The 17,620-nt window shown below is 42.6% G+C and overlaps 1 protein-coding gene across 2 annotated transcripts; it reads left to right on the top strand.

Moving 5' to 3' along the window:
- The first annotated feature begins 5,840 nt into the window (after positions 1-5,840).
- wbp1 (WW domain binding protein 1) lies at positions 5,841-17,207 on the top strand. Of its 2 annotated transcripts, none has more exons than XM_021590897.2 (4): positions 5,841-6,293; positions 12,947-13,010; positions 13,296-13,463; positions 16,093-17,207. In XM_021590897.2, the coding sequence occupies exons 1-4, from the start codon at positions 6,231-6,233 to the stop codon at positions 16,593-16,595; spliced, it is 798 nt and encodes a 265-aa protein (XP_021446572.2). In that variant the 5' UTR covers positions 5,841-6,230; the 3' UTR covers positions 16,596-17,207. The 2 variants fall into 2 exon arrangements, with proteins under 2 accessions (XP_021446572.2, XP_021446571.2); XM_021590896.2 differs by having other exon boundaries at positions 5,848-6,293; positions 12,947-13,049.
- Positions 17,208-17,620: the final 413 nt, after the last annotated feature.

The raw sequence follows: 17,620 nt of genomic DNA on the forward strand, positions 1-17,620 counted from the left end.
TGCTCATGGTGTATAGCATACCTCTTTACTCTTTACTTTGGCTAATGTTCCCCATCAGTCTTTTATGATTTGGCAAATTTCAGGCTTCAGAACACTCAAGAAGGTCCGTCCTCTCCCTGTCTAGGATCTACCAGTCCATTATTAGCATTGAACACGTCTCTCAGTCTCTCTAAATACTGGCTAACAGTTTCCCCATCCCCTTGTGTATCTTTGAAAAGTCTGCATGTCTATGGTAATAGAACTGTGTCAATTTGTCTGCATAATCCCCATCTCCTGCCCATGGTAAAACCGGTTCTCCTCCTTGCCCTGGAACCCAGGCTCCTCTCACTGCTTAAATAACCCGGACGACGCTAGGCCAATTGTGCGTCGCCCCACGGACCTCCCGGTCGCGGCCGGTTACGACAGAGCCTGGGCGCGAACCCAGGGACTCTGATGGCACAGCTGTTGGTGGTACAGCGCCCTTAACCACTGCGCCACCCGGGAGGCCCATTACCTTCTACTCTTTTCCGGGCCTCTGACAGCCACACCCTGGCTGTATCCAAACCTTCTGATTGTTGTCTCTGGATGTTATTACCACAGGTTTCATGCATCTGTTCTATTATAACCTCCAGCTTGTCCACATCTAGTCGCCCCATAAACCCGTATTTCTTTCTCCATTTCGGACCATAATACACATTCCTCTTATCCTCAGACTGCATATACCTCCCGTCCCTGGTTAATTCCGGGACCTCTTGAGGATTTACCACCCATGTTTATTCAATTACTGTTATGCTTATTCTCACAATCTATGTGTGTACTTACTCAATTACTACATTTATTTTCTAATATGTATTCTCACTTTCTATGGGTGTAACCACCTTCCTCCTGTTTGGAATAATCAGACCTATTTTGCGAGCCTCCGGTAGATCTCAACTATCCTCTCCAAAATGTATTTTGACAGGGGATCTATATTCATACAAATTATGTCCCTGACCTACTTTCTTATCATTTTTATTATTATATTTCACCTTCCACATTACGTTTTTCCGCCTAATATATTATGCAAAAGGTGAGTAGAGTCTATTCACGAGAACGTTCTCTAGTCAAGAATACAAAAACATCCATTTTATAGCTGCGCACATATTTCCACACAAAACAGTAGGTATCCTACGCACATACATACACACAAACAGTAGGTATCCTACGCACATACATACACACAAACAGTAGGTATCCTACGCACATACATACACACAAACAGTAGGTATCCTACGCACATACATACACACAAACAGTAGGTATCCTACGCACATGCATATACACAAACAGTAGGTATCCTATGCACATACTGTATCACTACCCAACCGACAAAGATTAGGGAGACCGTGAGAAGTACTCCCTGTCCTCCCCCAAGATTAGGGGGACAGTGAGAAGTACTCCCCACCCCTACCAAATCTCCCAGAGGCCTAGCCAGGTCGGCCCCCAAACTTTGCTCAGACAGTCTGTGTCTAAGATACTATAAAGATATATTGTACAGATATATCGTTTTACCCTAATTCTGACTAAAACTACACACATCATTAATTATAATTTTACTGACTAAAATCACACACAATCAGATTATACTTTTATGATTCTAATCAATTTCATACAATTATAAGGTCTCAGAGTGAATAATTTCATCACTATCTTTCAACATTTAAATGATTTTATCAGATCAGTAAGGGGAGTGGCCAGGATGTTAACAGAAATACCCTGTTAATCAAAACGTTTAGACAACAATCAAAAATCTATGCATGATTGTCTGGCGCGTGCCTTATTACTCCAAGTGAAAGACTTTACTCTCCTCTATCTATAATGTCAAACCTTTCCATAAACTGCCTAAAACTTGTATTCATAGAAGTGGACTTTCCCGGAGGCCATCTATCAATTAAATTATTCGTAGAAATATTAAAATCCCCACCTACTATAAGTAAAGCATTAAGGAATTTGGTTAGCCAATGGAGAATACACTTTTCTAAGGATTCAAGTAAGTGATCATTTTGAAGTTTGGAATTGTAACCACAAATGTTGGTAATAATAATGATGTTGTTACAGTTGATAACAAGACAAAGAAAGTGACCAGAAGGGTCAGAGTCAGAGTGCAAAATACTTCCATTGAAATTATTCTTTAGAGTGGTAACTCCAGCAGAGAGTTCAGAACCATGAGAGAGACATACTGCCCTACCAAGCAAAAAGGCATTAACTACTCATTTGGTCAAAAATGAGTTGTCATTTTTGCTACAATAAATACATGCTTAATCATCTGGACAAGTATCCTCTATTGTATTGTGCTTGGAGAAAATGGGGGTCATGTTAGCAGTGACTGCATGAAGTTACTGTGAAGCCAAGGTAAATAAAAGCCATTTTTCTCAATTCCACGCTATGAGCAGTTACTGCCTTTTCGCTTGGTAGGGCAGCATATATCATTACCCCACTGAGATCTCCAGAAGTTGATGTCGGTAGCAACTGAATGAGACTCTTGAAAAAAACATCTGTTTTAAGCTGTTTGGCAAATAAAAATAAGGCTTTGCACTTTACATTATTTCTTAACCCCCTAGCATTGAGTGAAACTATAGACAACGACAAAGTGGAATTTTGAACAAAGTACAACGAGCTAAACAACAATTGCAAATCAAATAAGAATGAAAGGAAACCAGCGTTGCACACCATATAGATAGATATAAATGATTGAGTGAGAGTAGTTTAGCATAACAAAGCTAACCACCAGAACAAGAAACAACAAAGAGCTTGCTCACTGACTATAGTCCAGGTAAAAATATCAGAAGTGAGAGAACAAATAAAATTGTAAATATCCATTACTCCAGTAATCCTGTGCAGTTAGAATGAAGGTTATATCACCTTAGAGCCGGGAGTGGGATCTGCTCCCATCAGAGGTAGCTATCTAGGTAGCCTATGTTGACCAACAGGCACAGTCTATGACAGTTCCCAAGGAGTAAGGTTGATTTTGGATCAGTTGATGAAAGCGCCCCCTCAGAGGAAGTAAGCCGCTTTCACTTCTTTTCATGCTTTTTCCACAGCTGGCCAGTTTCTCACTCCTTTCTCTGTCTGCTTTCGAGAGGTCTTCAGCAAACCGCAGGTTGTTATCGCGTAGGAAAGTAGATTTCTTGGCTGCTTTCCAAATGGCATCACTGTAGATCCGTGATGTGAACTGGAGAAGGACACCTCTGGGCTTGGAGTCACCCTGCCTTCTCGTGCCGAGGCGATGTACAGTGTCGACAACATCTGCTAGCTTAGCCTTCTCTACAGGGAGGATAGCTTGGTAGACAGGCAAGTGTCATAGAGTCTGTCAGACCAGTATAGTTGTGGCAGTTGTCAATCAAAGCATTTGTCTCCTGTGTAAAGACATTGGATGATGCCTGAGCATTGCTAGCTGAGGAGGTAGCCATAAGATGTCTCTTCTGTCAGTGCGCTGTGACATTTTGGAAAATATAATCTTAAATCATCAATAACCTGTTTTTTTAGCAAGCAAAGTAGTAATTTGGTAGTTCAAAATAATACACTTTTCGCTATCTTCAAAAGTTGGTATGCAGAGCTTGGTAGGACACGTGTGCTCAAGCTGCCATCTTGGAGCCTCTCCTAAACAACTCCTTTCCACATGCCCACTACTTTCTTTTCGACACACCCAATATTTGACACGCCCACTACTTTCCTTTCGACACACCCACTCGCCCATACTCCGGTCGCCATATTGAGTGGTAGCTCCCCCTTCTCGGGTTTGTTCCAACTAGGTACCACACCTGATCAACTGAGCTAATTGATCAGTTCAGTGATTTCCTAAATTCAACACACCTGGTTTTCCAAGTTGCTTACCCTTGGTCTACAGGTAACGCTAAAATTTGGGGATTTTTTTCCATAGCAATTTGCTATTATTTTTAGCTTGTCTGTCTGAAAACCATGAACTTTACTACCAGTAGATACACTGCTCAAAAAAATAAAGGGAACACTTAAACAACACAATGTAACTCCAAGTCAATCACACTTCTGTGAAATCAAACTGTCCACTTAGGAAGCAACACTGATTGACAATAAATTTCACATGCTGTTGTGCAAATGGAATAGACAACAGGTGGAAATTATAGGCAATTAGTAAGACACCCCCAATAAAGGAGTGGTTCTGCAGGTGGTGACCACAGACCACTTCTCAGTTCCTATGCTTCCTGTCTGATGTTCTGGTCACTTTTGAATGCTGGCGGTGCTTTTACTCTAGTGGTAGCATGAGACGGAGTCTACAACCCACACAAGTGGCTCAGGTAGTGCAGCTCATCCAGGATGGCACATCAATGCGAGCTGTGGCAAGAAGGTTTGCTGTGTCTGTCAGTGTAGTGTCCAGAGCATTGAGGCGCTACCAGGAGACAGGCCAGTGCATCAGGAGATGTGGAGGAGGCCGTAGGAGAGCAACAACCCAGCAGCAGGACCGCTACTTCCGCCTTTGTGCAAGGAGGAGCAGGAGGAGCACTGCAAAATGACCTCTAGCAGGCCACAAATGTGCATGTGTCTGCTCAAACGGTCAGAAACAGACTCCATGAGGGTGGTATGAGGGCCCGACGTCCACAGGTGGGGGTTGTGCTTACAGCCCAACACTGTGCAGGACGTTTGGCATTTGCCAGAGAACACCAAGATTTGCAAATTCGCCACTGGCGCCCTGTGCTTTTCACATATGAAAGCAGGTTCACACTGAGCACATGTGACAGACATGACAGTCTGGAGATGCCGTGGAGAACGTTCTGCTGCCTGCAACATCCTCCAGCATGACCGGTTTGGCGGTGGGTCAGTCATGGTGTGGGGTGGCATTTCTTTGGGGGGACGCACAGCCCTCTATGTGCTCGCCAGAGGTAGCCTGACTGCCAATTAGGTACCGAGATGAGCTCCTCAGACCCCTTGTGAGACCATATGCTGGTGCGGTTGGCCCTGGGTTCCTCCTAATGCAAGACAATGCTAGACCTCATGTGGCTGGAGTGTGCCAGCAGTTCCTGCAAGAGGAAGGCATTGATGCTATGGACTGGCCCGCCCGTTCCCCAGACCTGAATCCAATTGAGCACATCTGGGACATCAAGTCTCGCTCCATCCACCGCCATGTTGCACCACAGACTGTCCAGGAGTTGGCGGATGCTTTAGTCCAGGTCTGGGAGGAGATCCCTCAGGAGACCATCCGCCACCTCATCAGGAGCATGCCCAGGCGTTGTAGGGAGGTCATACAGGCACATGGAGGCCACACACACTACTGAGCCTCATTTTGACTTGTTTTAAGGACATTACATCAAAGTTGGATCAGCCTGTAGTGTGGTTTTCCACTTTAATCCAGACCTCCATAGGTTGATAAATTTGATTTCCATTGATCCTTTTTGTGTGATTTTGTTGTCAGCACATTCAACTATGTAAAGAAAAAAGTATTTAATACGAATATTTCATTCATTCAGAGCTAGGATGTGTTATTTTAGTGTTCCCTTTATTTTTTTGAGCAGTGTATTATGTCCTCCAATAAGTGTTTTATTTGTCCTTTTGAAAACTGATATTACAGTAAAGTACACACATTAAAGGGTAAACAAATATGTTTTAAGCAAAATTGTTTAGTTTTTTTTTTGACAATTGAAAACTTCAAGGATTTGGGCAGGGTTGTCAAACGCATTCCATGGTGAGCAGAGTGTCTGCAGGTTTTCGGTTTTTCCATTTAAATTAAGGCCTAGAAAACCAGGTGAGTTCCTTACTAATTTGTGACCTTAATTCATCAATCAAGTACAAGGGGGAGAAAAAAACACACACACTTGGCCCTCTGTGGAATGAGTTGGACATGTGAAGTAGGGCATTGAAGGAGTTGGTTTGATGGGAAGTCGTAATGTCATTTGCCTTTTTCCAATATGTCATGATATATATGTCATGGACCACCTATTGAGCTGTTCATTTTGTTACACACACCTTTTAAGTAAATCCGATGTTAAATGGGGTGAAAAGGAGACAGGAGTGCCACTTTACAAGTTGCACAAAAATACTTCTCCAGTTGTATGACAACACCGCCATCCAGTGGCTAGTGCAACATCTCTGTTTCTGGTTGAGATTTGAGTCACTGAACGCCTTCCGACAGAGACAAAACATGTCATGTACGTAACGGTTTGAATTAGCTGTTCATTTCACAAGTTGTGGATCACCTGCTATATGATTCCCGTCGTGTTGTTGGCCAACAACCCAGAAAGATGCCACAGAAAACACTGGGATCCATTGTAGGTCTGCTTTGCACCGGGACCTGTTTGGTACAGGTAAGCTGCAGTTTGCGTTCATAGCGCGGTAAGTTCTTTTAACCAAGCCCGTGGATCGCAGCTGGAAGTAGGCCTTCTATTGTGCCTTTTTGTTTCCCCACAAAGGAACTTGGGCATGGCTCGCTAGCAACTCCAACTTTGGGTGACGTCAGTTTGGGCAAATCGTGTGTTTGTTGATATATTTATAGCTACTATGTTTATAGCTTCAAATACTTACGATATTATCCGAAGTTTTTAAACTATTGGTACAATTAGTTGATAAACCAACAATAGCTAGCTACCCTAACGTTCGGTTATTTTGTCCGGTAGAGCACCGCAGTATACCTTTTTTTGCTTTCGATATTTTGAATTTGCTCATTTGTTCCTAGGATGATGATGGTAGAGAAGAAGGTTCACACAGTTTTTTACCGAGAGTTTTCTTTAAGAGGGGGTAAAGGAGAAAATATGCTATTTTCTTGCGCTCGGGTGGTGTAGGCGACCTTAGTAAAAGTACAATACCGGTGATTGCGTGAAAGTAAAAACATATACATTGTGTTCCAATTCAGGAGAATTAGACCTAATATAAAGATTATACACACTGCATCGGGCCTTCAGTAGCTGAAGGCCCAATATTTTGTTGAGATTACCTTTTAGTTACTACGAGTGTTATATTTAACCCCCCATCCATGCTGTATTAATGATTTTACCACTTTCCTGAGATTTTTTATTTTTTTTTAAATATTTAAAAAAAATGTATGTGCATTTTTTTTTATTGTGATAGTTCTAAATGTTAATACCCATATGATCTACAGACAAGTGTGGTGGGTTCCTTTACTTTTCATATGAAAGGTACACTTAATTTTTCCAAAATTATTTTCCTTAATTTTTAAAAAGCTATTTATCCTGTTATAGCTGTGGTTATTTGTTCTCATACAGATTTAATTTTCAATAGTTTCTTATCCAAATGACCTATGTGTTAAACCACTTGACGTTAGGTCAGTCCCTCCAACTTGCCCTCTTAATGGCTAGGTGGAAGTTTCAAACTGCTGATACCAGTCTCCACAAGCTTTGATCTCCACAAGTGCATATGTTTTAGGTGTTGTGCCAATGACATTCCTGTGGAAGATGTCGTTTTTCAGAAGGGGCAAGAAATGGGTATCTTGGCTCTGGTTATTGAATAGCTTAACATGGTAGGCCTACTTCTTGTGAGAGAATAGGTTCCTACCCCGGTGTCTTGGCTAAATTCCCCATTTGGACAATACCATAATGTTTGTAATCATTCCTCTGACAAGTAATTATAGCTCATTCAATCAACTCTCCACCCTATGCAACTAACACTTGTTGAACGCTAAAAAATAATTATTTTATTTAAACTACTAATAAAATATTTACATTTCGGCCTTCATCAAAACAATGACAGACGGAATGGACAAGTACATGGGGATTAGGGAAGACAATCAGCTGGTGGTGCCAGTGAGAGGTGTCTGTCAATACAAGTAGGTCCACAGGGTAAGAGGTATTGTGGTCAATGGCTCCACCTAGTGGTATATACATGATGTTAAATATGTGCAATATTTAAAATATTTTTCCGCTTCAGATTTCAAAACCATCTTCATATAGAGCTACAGAAATGTTGATCTGTACGTGAACAAATAACCACAGCTGTAATAGTATAAATATCTGTTTTTTTTTTAAAAATGGAGAAATTTGGAAAAAAGTAAAAGGTGTACCTAAGACAGGTTATAGCTCGTGGACAGTGAGTTATTGAAAAAAGGAGAAAACATTGTAAATATTCATGAAATTCTAATGGGTGTACTATGAAAGAGGGAGGTCTGTGACTTAACATCAAGTGGTTTTACAGGTACAGTGCCTTAGTAAAGTATTCTGACCCCTTGACTTTTTCCACATTTTGTTACAGCCTTATTTTAAAAGGGATTAAATATGTTTTTCCTCCGCAATCTACAAATGGTACCCCATAATGACAAAGCAAAAACTGATTTTTAGATTTTTTTTGCCCATTTATTAAATAATACATTTACATTCAGACCCTTTTGCTATGAGACTCAGAATTGAGTTCCAGTGTTTCCATTGATCATCATTGATGTTTCTACAACTTGATTGGAGTCCACCTGTGATAAATTCAATTGATTGGAGAGGATTTGGAAAGGCACACAAATGTCTATATAAGGTCCCACAGTTGACAGTGCATGTCGGAGCAAAAACCAAGCCATGAAGTCGAAGGAATTGTCCATAGAGATCTGAGACAGGGTTGTGTCGTGGCCCAGATCTGGGGAAGGGTACCAAACATTTCTGCAGCATTGAAGGTCCCCAAGAACACAGTGGCCTCCACCATTCTTAAATGGAAGAGGTTTGGAACCACCAAGACTCTTCCTAGAGCTGGCCCCCTGGCCAAACTGGGCAATCGGGGAGAAGGGCCTTGGTTAATGAGTTGACCAAGAACCCGATGGTCAATCTGACAGAGCTCCGGAGTTCCTCTGTGGAGATGGGAGAACCTTCCAGAAGCACAACCATCTCTGCAGCACTCTACCAATCAGGCCTTTATGGTAGAATGGCCAGATGGAAGCCACTCCTCAGTAAAAGGCACATTATAGCCCGCTTGGAGTTTGCCAAAAGGCACCTAAAGACCATGACCATGAGAAACAAGATGATCTGGTCTGATGAAACCAAGATTGAACTCTTTGGCCTGAATGCCAAGCGTCATGTCTGGAGGAAACCTGGCACCATCCCTATGGTGAAGCAGGGTGATGGTAGCATCATGCTGGGTCTGAATACTTATGTAAATGACATTTCAGTTTATTTGTAATTAGCTAAATGTAACTTTTTTTTTTGCTTTGTCATTATGGGGTATTGTGTGTAGATGTGGGGGAAAAACAAATTAATACATTTTAGAATAAGGCTCTAACATAACTAATGTGGAAAATGTCAAGGGGTCTAAATACTTTCCGAAGGCACTGTATGTCATTTGGATAAGAAATTATAAAAAATAAAAAAAAGATCTGTACGTGAACAAATAACCATAATTCGCAGTGGTTAAGGGCGCTGTACTGCAGCGCCAGCTGTGCCATCAGAGTCCCTGGGTTCGCGCCCAGGCTCTGTCGTAACCGGCCGCGACCGGGAAGTCCGTGGGGCGACGCACAATTGGCCTAGCGTCGTCCGGGTTAGGGAGGGATTGGCCGGTAGGGATCTCCTTGTCTCATCGTGCACCAGCGACTCCTGTGGCGGGCCGGGCGCAGTGCGCACTAGCCAAGGTTGCCAGGTGCACGGTGTAGCCTCCGACACATTGGTGCGGCTGGCTTCCGGGTTGGATGCGCGCTGTGTTAAGAAGCAGTACGGCTGGTTGGGTTGTGTATCGGAGGACGCATGACATTCAGCCTTCGTCTCTCCCGAGCCCGTACGGGAGTTGTAGCAATGAGACAAGATAGTAGCTACTACAACAATTGGATACCACGAAATTGGGGAGAAAAAGGGGTAAAATTAAAAAAATTACCTAAAAATTAAAAAAATTACCATAATTGTGATAGGATTAAATATGTATAACATTTAAGGGCAATTATTTTGGGAAAAAAACTAAAGGTGTACTTTTCATGAGAGGTAAAGGAACACACCGCTCAAATGGATAGGAAGGTATTGAATGTTAGACCTAACTTAATAAAAAATGGCAAGTTACAACGTATATTTGTAGAAACTGGTGAGCAGTGGCGAAAATGAGAGCCATGAGCGTACAGCCATCGCTTGTGCCTCATCTCCCTACATTGCTAATGGTGCGCATCAGTTATTTCAGATGGTGTCAACGTAAAAGACATTTTGAGAGTAGAATGTTGATGTTTTTTAAGTCACAAGAAGTGACCTTGTCAGTCGTTCTTTTAAAAATCTCCCCCAGCAAAGAACCCACCCCTACCTTTCCCACCGCTGCTGAAAAATATCCTAGGGGAAAAACTGAAGATCATAGGTCGATTTATGATCTTGTCATTTTTACATAACACCTTCAAAATAAAGTATTAAAATATAATTGTTGTGGGGGGGACAAAGTTGGCATTAAGGTGCACTATGCAGAAATCTAATAGTTTGCCTACAGTCATTTCAGTTTGTAACCACAAGTAAGTATAGTGTTGAGAATAATTGTGCCATCTAATCTGCTATGGAAAATATATATTTCACAACAACAAATATTGTATTTCCAACTGTTTGAAGCTGGTGTACAAAAGTGAGACGGGGAAAAAACAACGGGAAGCATAGAAATAGCGCACTTAACAGATCTACCGCTTCTTAGGCTTGCTTTCAATGAGAATGACAGATCTATAACTCACTTTTCTATGTGATTTTTCAGTTCTCCAAAAAGAACATTATTGCAGCTTTAATTGATTAAATCCTGTAATCACCAGGTTCTGCTGATGGCACTTTTAAGATGGTCCTTTAGCCTCGAATGTATAATATTCCCCCCCTTTTTTTTTTTTTTAAACCAACAAAGTCACTTCTTGAAAAATGGGGTGGATTTGGAAAAAGGTTTACCCTTGCTCTCTACCGTTATCTGATTCTACTTATATCACTCGTCTTCCTAGGACCTTCAGTGGGCGAGGTATTGACGAGCAAACTTCGAATATCCAAACTGAAAACAAATTTAATGTGGCGGTCCACTAAACTAGCTAGCTAATGTTTGCAAGCATAATATTTTGTAGACATAGTGAGATTTTATCTGTAGCTACTGGACAATTTACTATTTTGAAGTATACAACAAGTCACTTCGATAGCTGGCTGTTAGCTACCACCAGTAAACACAGCACGCAAAATGACTGGTGAGCTAGCTAGCTTTCTAGCTAAGTAACTGCATTTTTCCTTTTATGTATTTGTTGGTAGCAATGTATATAGCTTGCTGTAACTTAGCTAGCTACTGGCCACAAACCAGTTTTATTTAGCCTATCACAGTACCTGGTTAAAATGCTACTCTGCTAGACTTAGTTAAAACAACTTGAGTGCATTTGGCAGCTTCTATGATATGTTTGTATAATCAGGGGATGTCACTTACCTGTCAATGCAACACCTATAGTGCATTCAGAAAGTGTTCAGACCCCATGACTTTTCTCACATTTTGTTACGTGTACAGCCTTATTCTAAAATTAATACAATTATTTCCCCCCCCCCCCCCCCCCCCTCGCCAATCTACACATTACCCCATAATGACAAAACAAAAACAGGTTTCGAAATGTTTGCAAATTTATCAAAAAGAAAATTAAAATCACATTTTCATAAGTCGTCAGACCCTTTACTCAGTACTTTGTTGAAGCACCTTTGGCAGTGATTACAGCCTCACTGTATTCTTGGTATGACGCTACAAGCTTGGCACACCTGTATTTGGGGAGTTTCTCCCATTCTTCTCTGCAGATCCTCTCAAGTTCTGTCAGGTTTGATTGGGAGCGTCGCTACACAGCTATTTTAAGAGAGAGCTCCAGAGATCTTCAGAGATGTTCGATCGGTTTCAAGTCCGGGCTCTGGTTGGGCCATTTCAAGGACATTCAGAGACTTGTCCCGAAGCCACTTCTGTGTTTTGGCTGTGTGCTTAGGGTCGTTGTCCTGTTGAAAGGTGAAATTCCGTCCCAGTCTGAGGTACTGAGTGCTCTGGAGCAGGTTTTCATCAAGGATCTCTGTACTTTGAGGTTCATCTTTCCCTCGATCCTGACTAGTCTCTCAGTCCCTGCCGCTGAAAAACATCCCCACAGCATGACGCTGCCACCACCATGCTTCACCGTGTGGATAGTGCCGTGTTTCCTCCAGACGCGACGCTTGGCAGTCAGGCCGACGAGTTCAATCTTGGTTTCATCAGACCAGAGAATTGTTTCTCATGGTCAGAGTCCTTTAGGTGCCTTTTGGCAAACTCCAAGCAGGCTGTCGTGCATTTTTACTAAGGAGTGGTTTCCGTCTGGCCACTCTACCATAAAGGCCTGATTGGTGGAGTGCTACATGCACTGTGAACTGTGGAACCTTGTATAGACAGGTGTGTGCCTTTTCAAATCATGTCCAATCAATTTAATTTACTTCTGGTGGACTCCCAAGTTGTAGAAAAAGGATGATCAATGGAAACAGGATGCGCCTGAGCTCAATTTCGAGTCTCATAGCAAAGGGTCTGAATACTTATGTAAATGAGGTATTTCCGATTTAATGTATTTTATTTGCCAAAATGTCTAAACCTGTTTTCACATTTATTAATTTTTTAAAATTTAACTAGGCAAGTCAGTTAAGGACAAATTATTATTTACAATGATGGCCAAACCCGGGCGACGCTGGGCCAATTGTGCACTTCGCTATGGGACTCCCAATCACGGCCGGATGTGATACAGTATTGTGTGTGGATTGAGGATTTGAATGAATCAATTTTAGCATAAGGCCGTAATGTGGAAAAATGGAAGGGGTCTGAATACTTTCAGAATGCACTATTTTCTCATTTGATTTAACGCATTGAATGCTATTTGAATGTTCATCCACAGTGAAAGTGGGTCTGTGACTTTGCAGGCTTGCTTGTTAGTGTTTTGTGCAGTAAATGCCAATGTAACTTTGTCAAACAGCTGAGCATGTTTGCATAATCCTGAGATTTTCTCCCAGTTGTGTGTGTGTGTGAGAGAGATGTCACTGAATAGCATGCCTGTGTGTTTGTGTTTTAGGGTAAGGAGTTCTGTTTTGGAGTGAACAATGAGCAATACCGGTGTGAGATGGGGTACTGCTGCGGTGAGACGGAGTGCTGCACCTACTACTACGAGCTGTGGTGTATGTTCTGAGTGTCCTCTTCTATCCTTGCCTTTCTAGCACCACTGTCCCTCTTTCTGATATTTATTTTCCTCTGATTTTTACATGATATGTTCTTCATTATGGGAATCTCTGAATTTGTCACTTTCATTGAGTCACTCCAATTTGACAAATAAATATGTAGTAATGCTGAAATCAATGGCGCTGAAACAAATTAGCATTGGCCAAAATGGGTTGATTGAATGTATCTACATTATTTTTTTGCAGGGTTCTGGCTGGTGTGGACCCTCATCATAATGCTGAGTTGCTGCTGTGCCTACCGTCACCGCCGGGTCAAGATGCGGCTGCAGCAGGAGCAGCGCCAGCGCGAAATCAGCCTTATGGCCTACCAGGGTGCTTCTAGCGCCTTCATTTCCCCTCCACCCCTCAACCTGAGTGAGTCTCTCAGCCCCAACTGGCTACTTATTGCATGACCCCCCCCCCCCCCGCCCCCCCCCCATCTGCACCTATTACATCCCTGAAATGACTTTACCACTTGTCCCTGAGTCAACTGTTTAGAGTAATTAGGCCTAGTGGCTTGGAGATGGTTCTTAGCAGATTCAGAACCATGCCTGACAATTAGTTATTTAGTTCAACACCAGATAACCCTATCTAGACCGTGTTAACCCTTTACACTTGTGGGAATTGGCCTAAATGTTTAGGGCTAAATTTAAATGTTTCTTACAAAATAAATATTAAATGCATAAGCATGGTAGCATTTGAAAGGGAACAGTTTGGAGATTACGGGAAAATGATTAGACCAAAGTTGAGGACACAACATATCATCTGAAAACAGACTGAATCCAAACATGATACTGTTGATTTAATGTGCATTTTAATATTCACTGTTTTTTTGTTTTTTTTGCTGCATTTGTTGATAATGAAATCTGAAAATACTCTGGATACATTCAGTAAAGTGATAAAAATATTCCTGGAAAAAGTGGGGTGGCTGCAACAGACAAAAAAATGACAAGGATTTGAGTGAGAGGATTAACTGGTGTCTCCATGTGGCCACACCTCTCCAAAGTGTGAACAGTTCCTAGGTAATTTCAATGCACTTTTTGACTCAAAGAAGAGTCTTCAACTAAAGTTATATCTTTTTTGCTGTCCTAGCTGTGCCGTTGAACTACAGCAAGCACACTTCTAGTTGTTTAGAATACTGCATCCCCGCCATCACACAATTACTTTTTACGTAATCCAAAAATGGCCCATTTGTTTTTATAAATCACAATCAGGTCAGGTGAGCATCATTTGAAAGCTTCTTCTGTTACCAACATGACAAGTTTATAGGGTTGTCACAATATCCAAATTTTTACTTGGATACTCGGTTTAGTGTCGCAATACTCGATAGCATCATAATTCCTAATACCAAAACGATACCACAGCAAAAAAAAGGCATATTAGCCAAAGCCACGGAATGGCACTTGATCCAGACCGATTAAGTCAGCTACAGCTCTGTTCAATCGTTGTGCATCTTTTGAGTTTAAAATCATTGCAGTTGCACTTAATTATGTCGACATTTTTGAGACGTCTGTGCATGCCTTAATGAATCAATTATACAGTCAATTTGAATTTTTACCAATCTAACGACGTAATGGGAATAATTTATTTGAATGGTTAATCTCTATTGATAAACTAGGTACATCAAGATGTAGCCTAGGCCTATCCACAATACAGATGAATTTCTATTCAATAGGAGTGTGCATGCATTGAGGTATTGAGCTTGTTTTGGCTGATTTCATGGGGCTACAGTTGACAAGCTGTACTGATCAACAACATTTGCCTAGACGTGGCTTCTTTTATAAAACTGTGTGCTGCCTTTAGCTAGCAATGATGTAATTCGCGAGGCAAGAGGGGGGTGACCTGTCGGAGCACAGTCAGTTCTCTGAGGCAATAGGTCATCTTTGTGAGAGAGACCGAATAAGTGAATGAATGATGTTTTTGGTGGCAATCAGCATATTTTGCATTATGGTTTGCATATTAAGACAAAGTACTATGGTAATGAATTGCTTTTTAGCCGTCAGCTAGCTAGCAAGGAAAGTTAGCCTACAAAGCTGGAAACTACCGGTATCTTTGTCCATTGTAAAGGGTTGTAGCCTGTATGGACATTGTTTTGCCAACAGTAATTAAGTTTCTACATGCTGTGTCACATTATTCAAGCGTGTTAACTTCTGTGGAGCATGAGCAGGGAGCTAACATGATGCACCCCAGACTCCCAGTGCAGGCTAGCAATGAAGTGGAGCAGGCACGGTGCGCACTATAATAAGAGGTTGGCTGCGCTGATACAGGCTTGACACGTTTGACAGAAGTACCGGAAAAAATAAATAAATCTAGTACCGAACCATTTTTCATGTTCTACTATCGAAAAAGTACAGAAGTTTTGGTATACCGAAAACACTACAAGCTAAGTTCTAAAATACGATCTTAGTGTCAGGCTTTGACAGGGCAATTCAGAGAAACGGATCGTAATTTTGTTACGCATAGAAATGAGTCGTGCATGTTCTGCTGCACAGTTTCTTCACAATAGACAAACGGACTCATTCTGTTCAGAACAACCCAGGGTATGACCCCATGTCATCTTGTACATCAAACATAGTGATCAGAGACGTTGACACGGTATATGATATGGAAATGTGAGGTTCGCATTTGGACTGTTTGGCTTGATTGTATGATTTCGAAACGGTATTTATTATAATCGACGTTTCATCTTTCAAAATAGTGTCCTTTTAATTTACAGCTTTTCCCTCAGACAACAACATTTTTTGCAGAAGTTGCCCAATTTGCAGGAGGGATGGGGGCAACTTGTCATGTGCTCAAGTTTCAGAACGGCGGTCAGTCAACCTATACAGCGCCGTGAAGCACAGAGCCTGAGCTCTGACGTCATTTATAGCATATTACTGTACAGCCACTTCATTCCAATTCAGGCGGTATTGGTGCCCAAATCTGCAATTTTCAAACCGTATATGGGTATGAGTGTAAAGGGTTAAGATGGTTGACTCCTGTGTGTTTGTTTATTTACACCAAGGGTTCTGGACAGACTGCAAGCTTCCTGACTATGAGGAGGTGGTGGGTCATCCCCCGACTCCCCCTCCGCCTTACTCCGAGATTCCCCCAGAGACCACCACTGCCATCATGCTGCCCTCCATCCAATCAGAAGTGGTCTTGATGCTGGAGCCCTCAACAGAGGACGTGCCAAGAGAGGAGCAGACCGCCAATTTGTCATCAGACCAAGAAGCCGCGTCTGTGCCCAGCCAATCAGAGCGACCAGTGGAGGTGGACCCTGAAGGCCCATTGGAGGAGCTGCTGACCCGGCGCAGGCACGTGACAGGCGATTCAGGGATTGAGGTGTGTGTTTGCCAACTAGATGAGGGCTCTGGGCCGGAGGAGGACGAGGAGCTGGTGTGTCAGGGGGTCACGGGGGACTGCTGCTCTGCCTCTGATAACCACCACACCCTCAGACATAAAGCGAGAACCCCTGAGCCCCAACCTCAGGGTCAGACCACCAGCACCGGAGACCGCCTGGTCTGAGCTCCACCACCTACCATCCCAGAGGCTGCTGTTGCTGCCCGATCTGTGCTTTAGGGAGGGAGACCCAGGAGAGCTCTTGTCATTGTCATCATAACAATAACTCCGACACCACCAGCAAATGAATGCCCCACAATAACTCACCAAATTAACCAGGTTGTCCTGTTGTTTAACATCCTTCTCAGTTATGATCCATATAATGAAGATGACAAAAAGAAAAGCTCTTATTTGAGAAATATGATTTTTTCATGTGGCTAATGACTTAATTGTTTAATACCCATGGTCCCTCTGCTTTGTTTAGTTCTTAACATGGGGATGATGAGGAATAATGTTAAGTCTTCCTGGATGGGGGAGGGGCTAAAACCTCTAGAGACCACCAGGTGGTAAGAAGAGGTGTTGACGCTGGCACAGAATTGACTACATCTACCCACCCCCACTGTCTGGCCTGGACATTTTCTTCTGGTCCTTCTAACATTTCCCCCGCGTGGGGACAGGACAGTATACCGCAACAGTCACCAACCCACAGGCCTCTAGGCCCCAGCACATAAGGGTCAAAACAGGAAAATAATGCTTCAAGACACAATCCTGACCTGAGGGGACTGAACAAGGTGTACGGACTGTGACAAAAGGAACTTGTTTTGTTTTTGTAAGGGTGTGTACTGTGTAATCTAGGAGACAGCTGCAAAGTGATGTCACCCCTGAGTCATCTTAGCCTGTGCCTGGTTTCTTCGAGAAGTGACGGCAGGGCTATTTGCATCTAGAGAAGAGGCTGGGAAGGGGAAGTGAAGCTGTGCCTGTCTCTTATAGGCTCTCCATCTCTGGACTATGTCCCAGTAACATCAGACTCCTCCCCCTGAATCCCCCCGCTTCCCATCCCTCGTGACTCCACCAGTACTCCGGTCAACACTTGGCCAGACTGAAATGTATTGAATGGACTGGAACAGACGTTTTGATGTGCGGCCAAGTTCTGTCTGTGGCCAAGTGAACTCAAGACTGTAAGCTGTGACATTATCCCATCGCTGTGCCTG

Source organism: Oncorhynchus mykiss, chromosome Y (assembly GCF_013265735.2).
Source record: "Oncorhynchus mykiss isolate Arlee chromosome Y, USDA_OmykA_1.1, whole genome shotgun sequence".
NCBI lineage: Eukaryota > Metazoa > Chordata > Actinopteri > Salmoniformes > Salmonidae > Oncorhynchus > Oncorhynchus mykiss.

Bases quoted from the DNA above. Each gene is read 5' to 3' on its own strand.
- wbp1 (XM_021590896.2), top strand. From the start codon at position 6,231: ATGCCACAGAAAACACTGGGATCCATTGTAGGTCTGCTTTGCACCGGG. The intron at 13,050-13,295 runs GTATGTTCTGAG...ATTTTTTTGCAG, and splicing joins CTACTACTACGAGCTGTGGT to GGTTCTGGCTGGTGTGGACC. The intron at 13,464-16,092 runs GTGAGTCTCTCA...ATTTACACCAAG, and splicing joins CCCTCCACCCCTCAACCTGA to GGTTCTGGACAGACTGCAAG.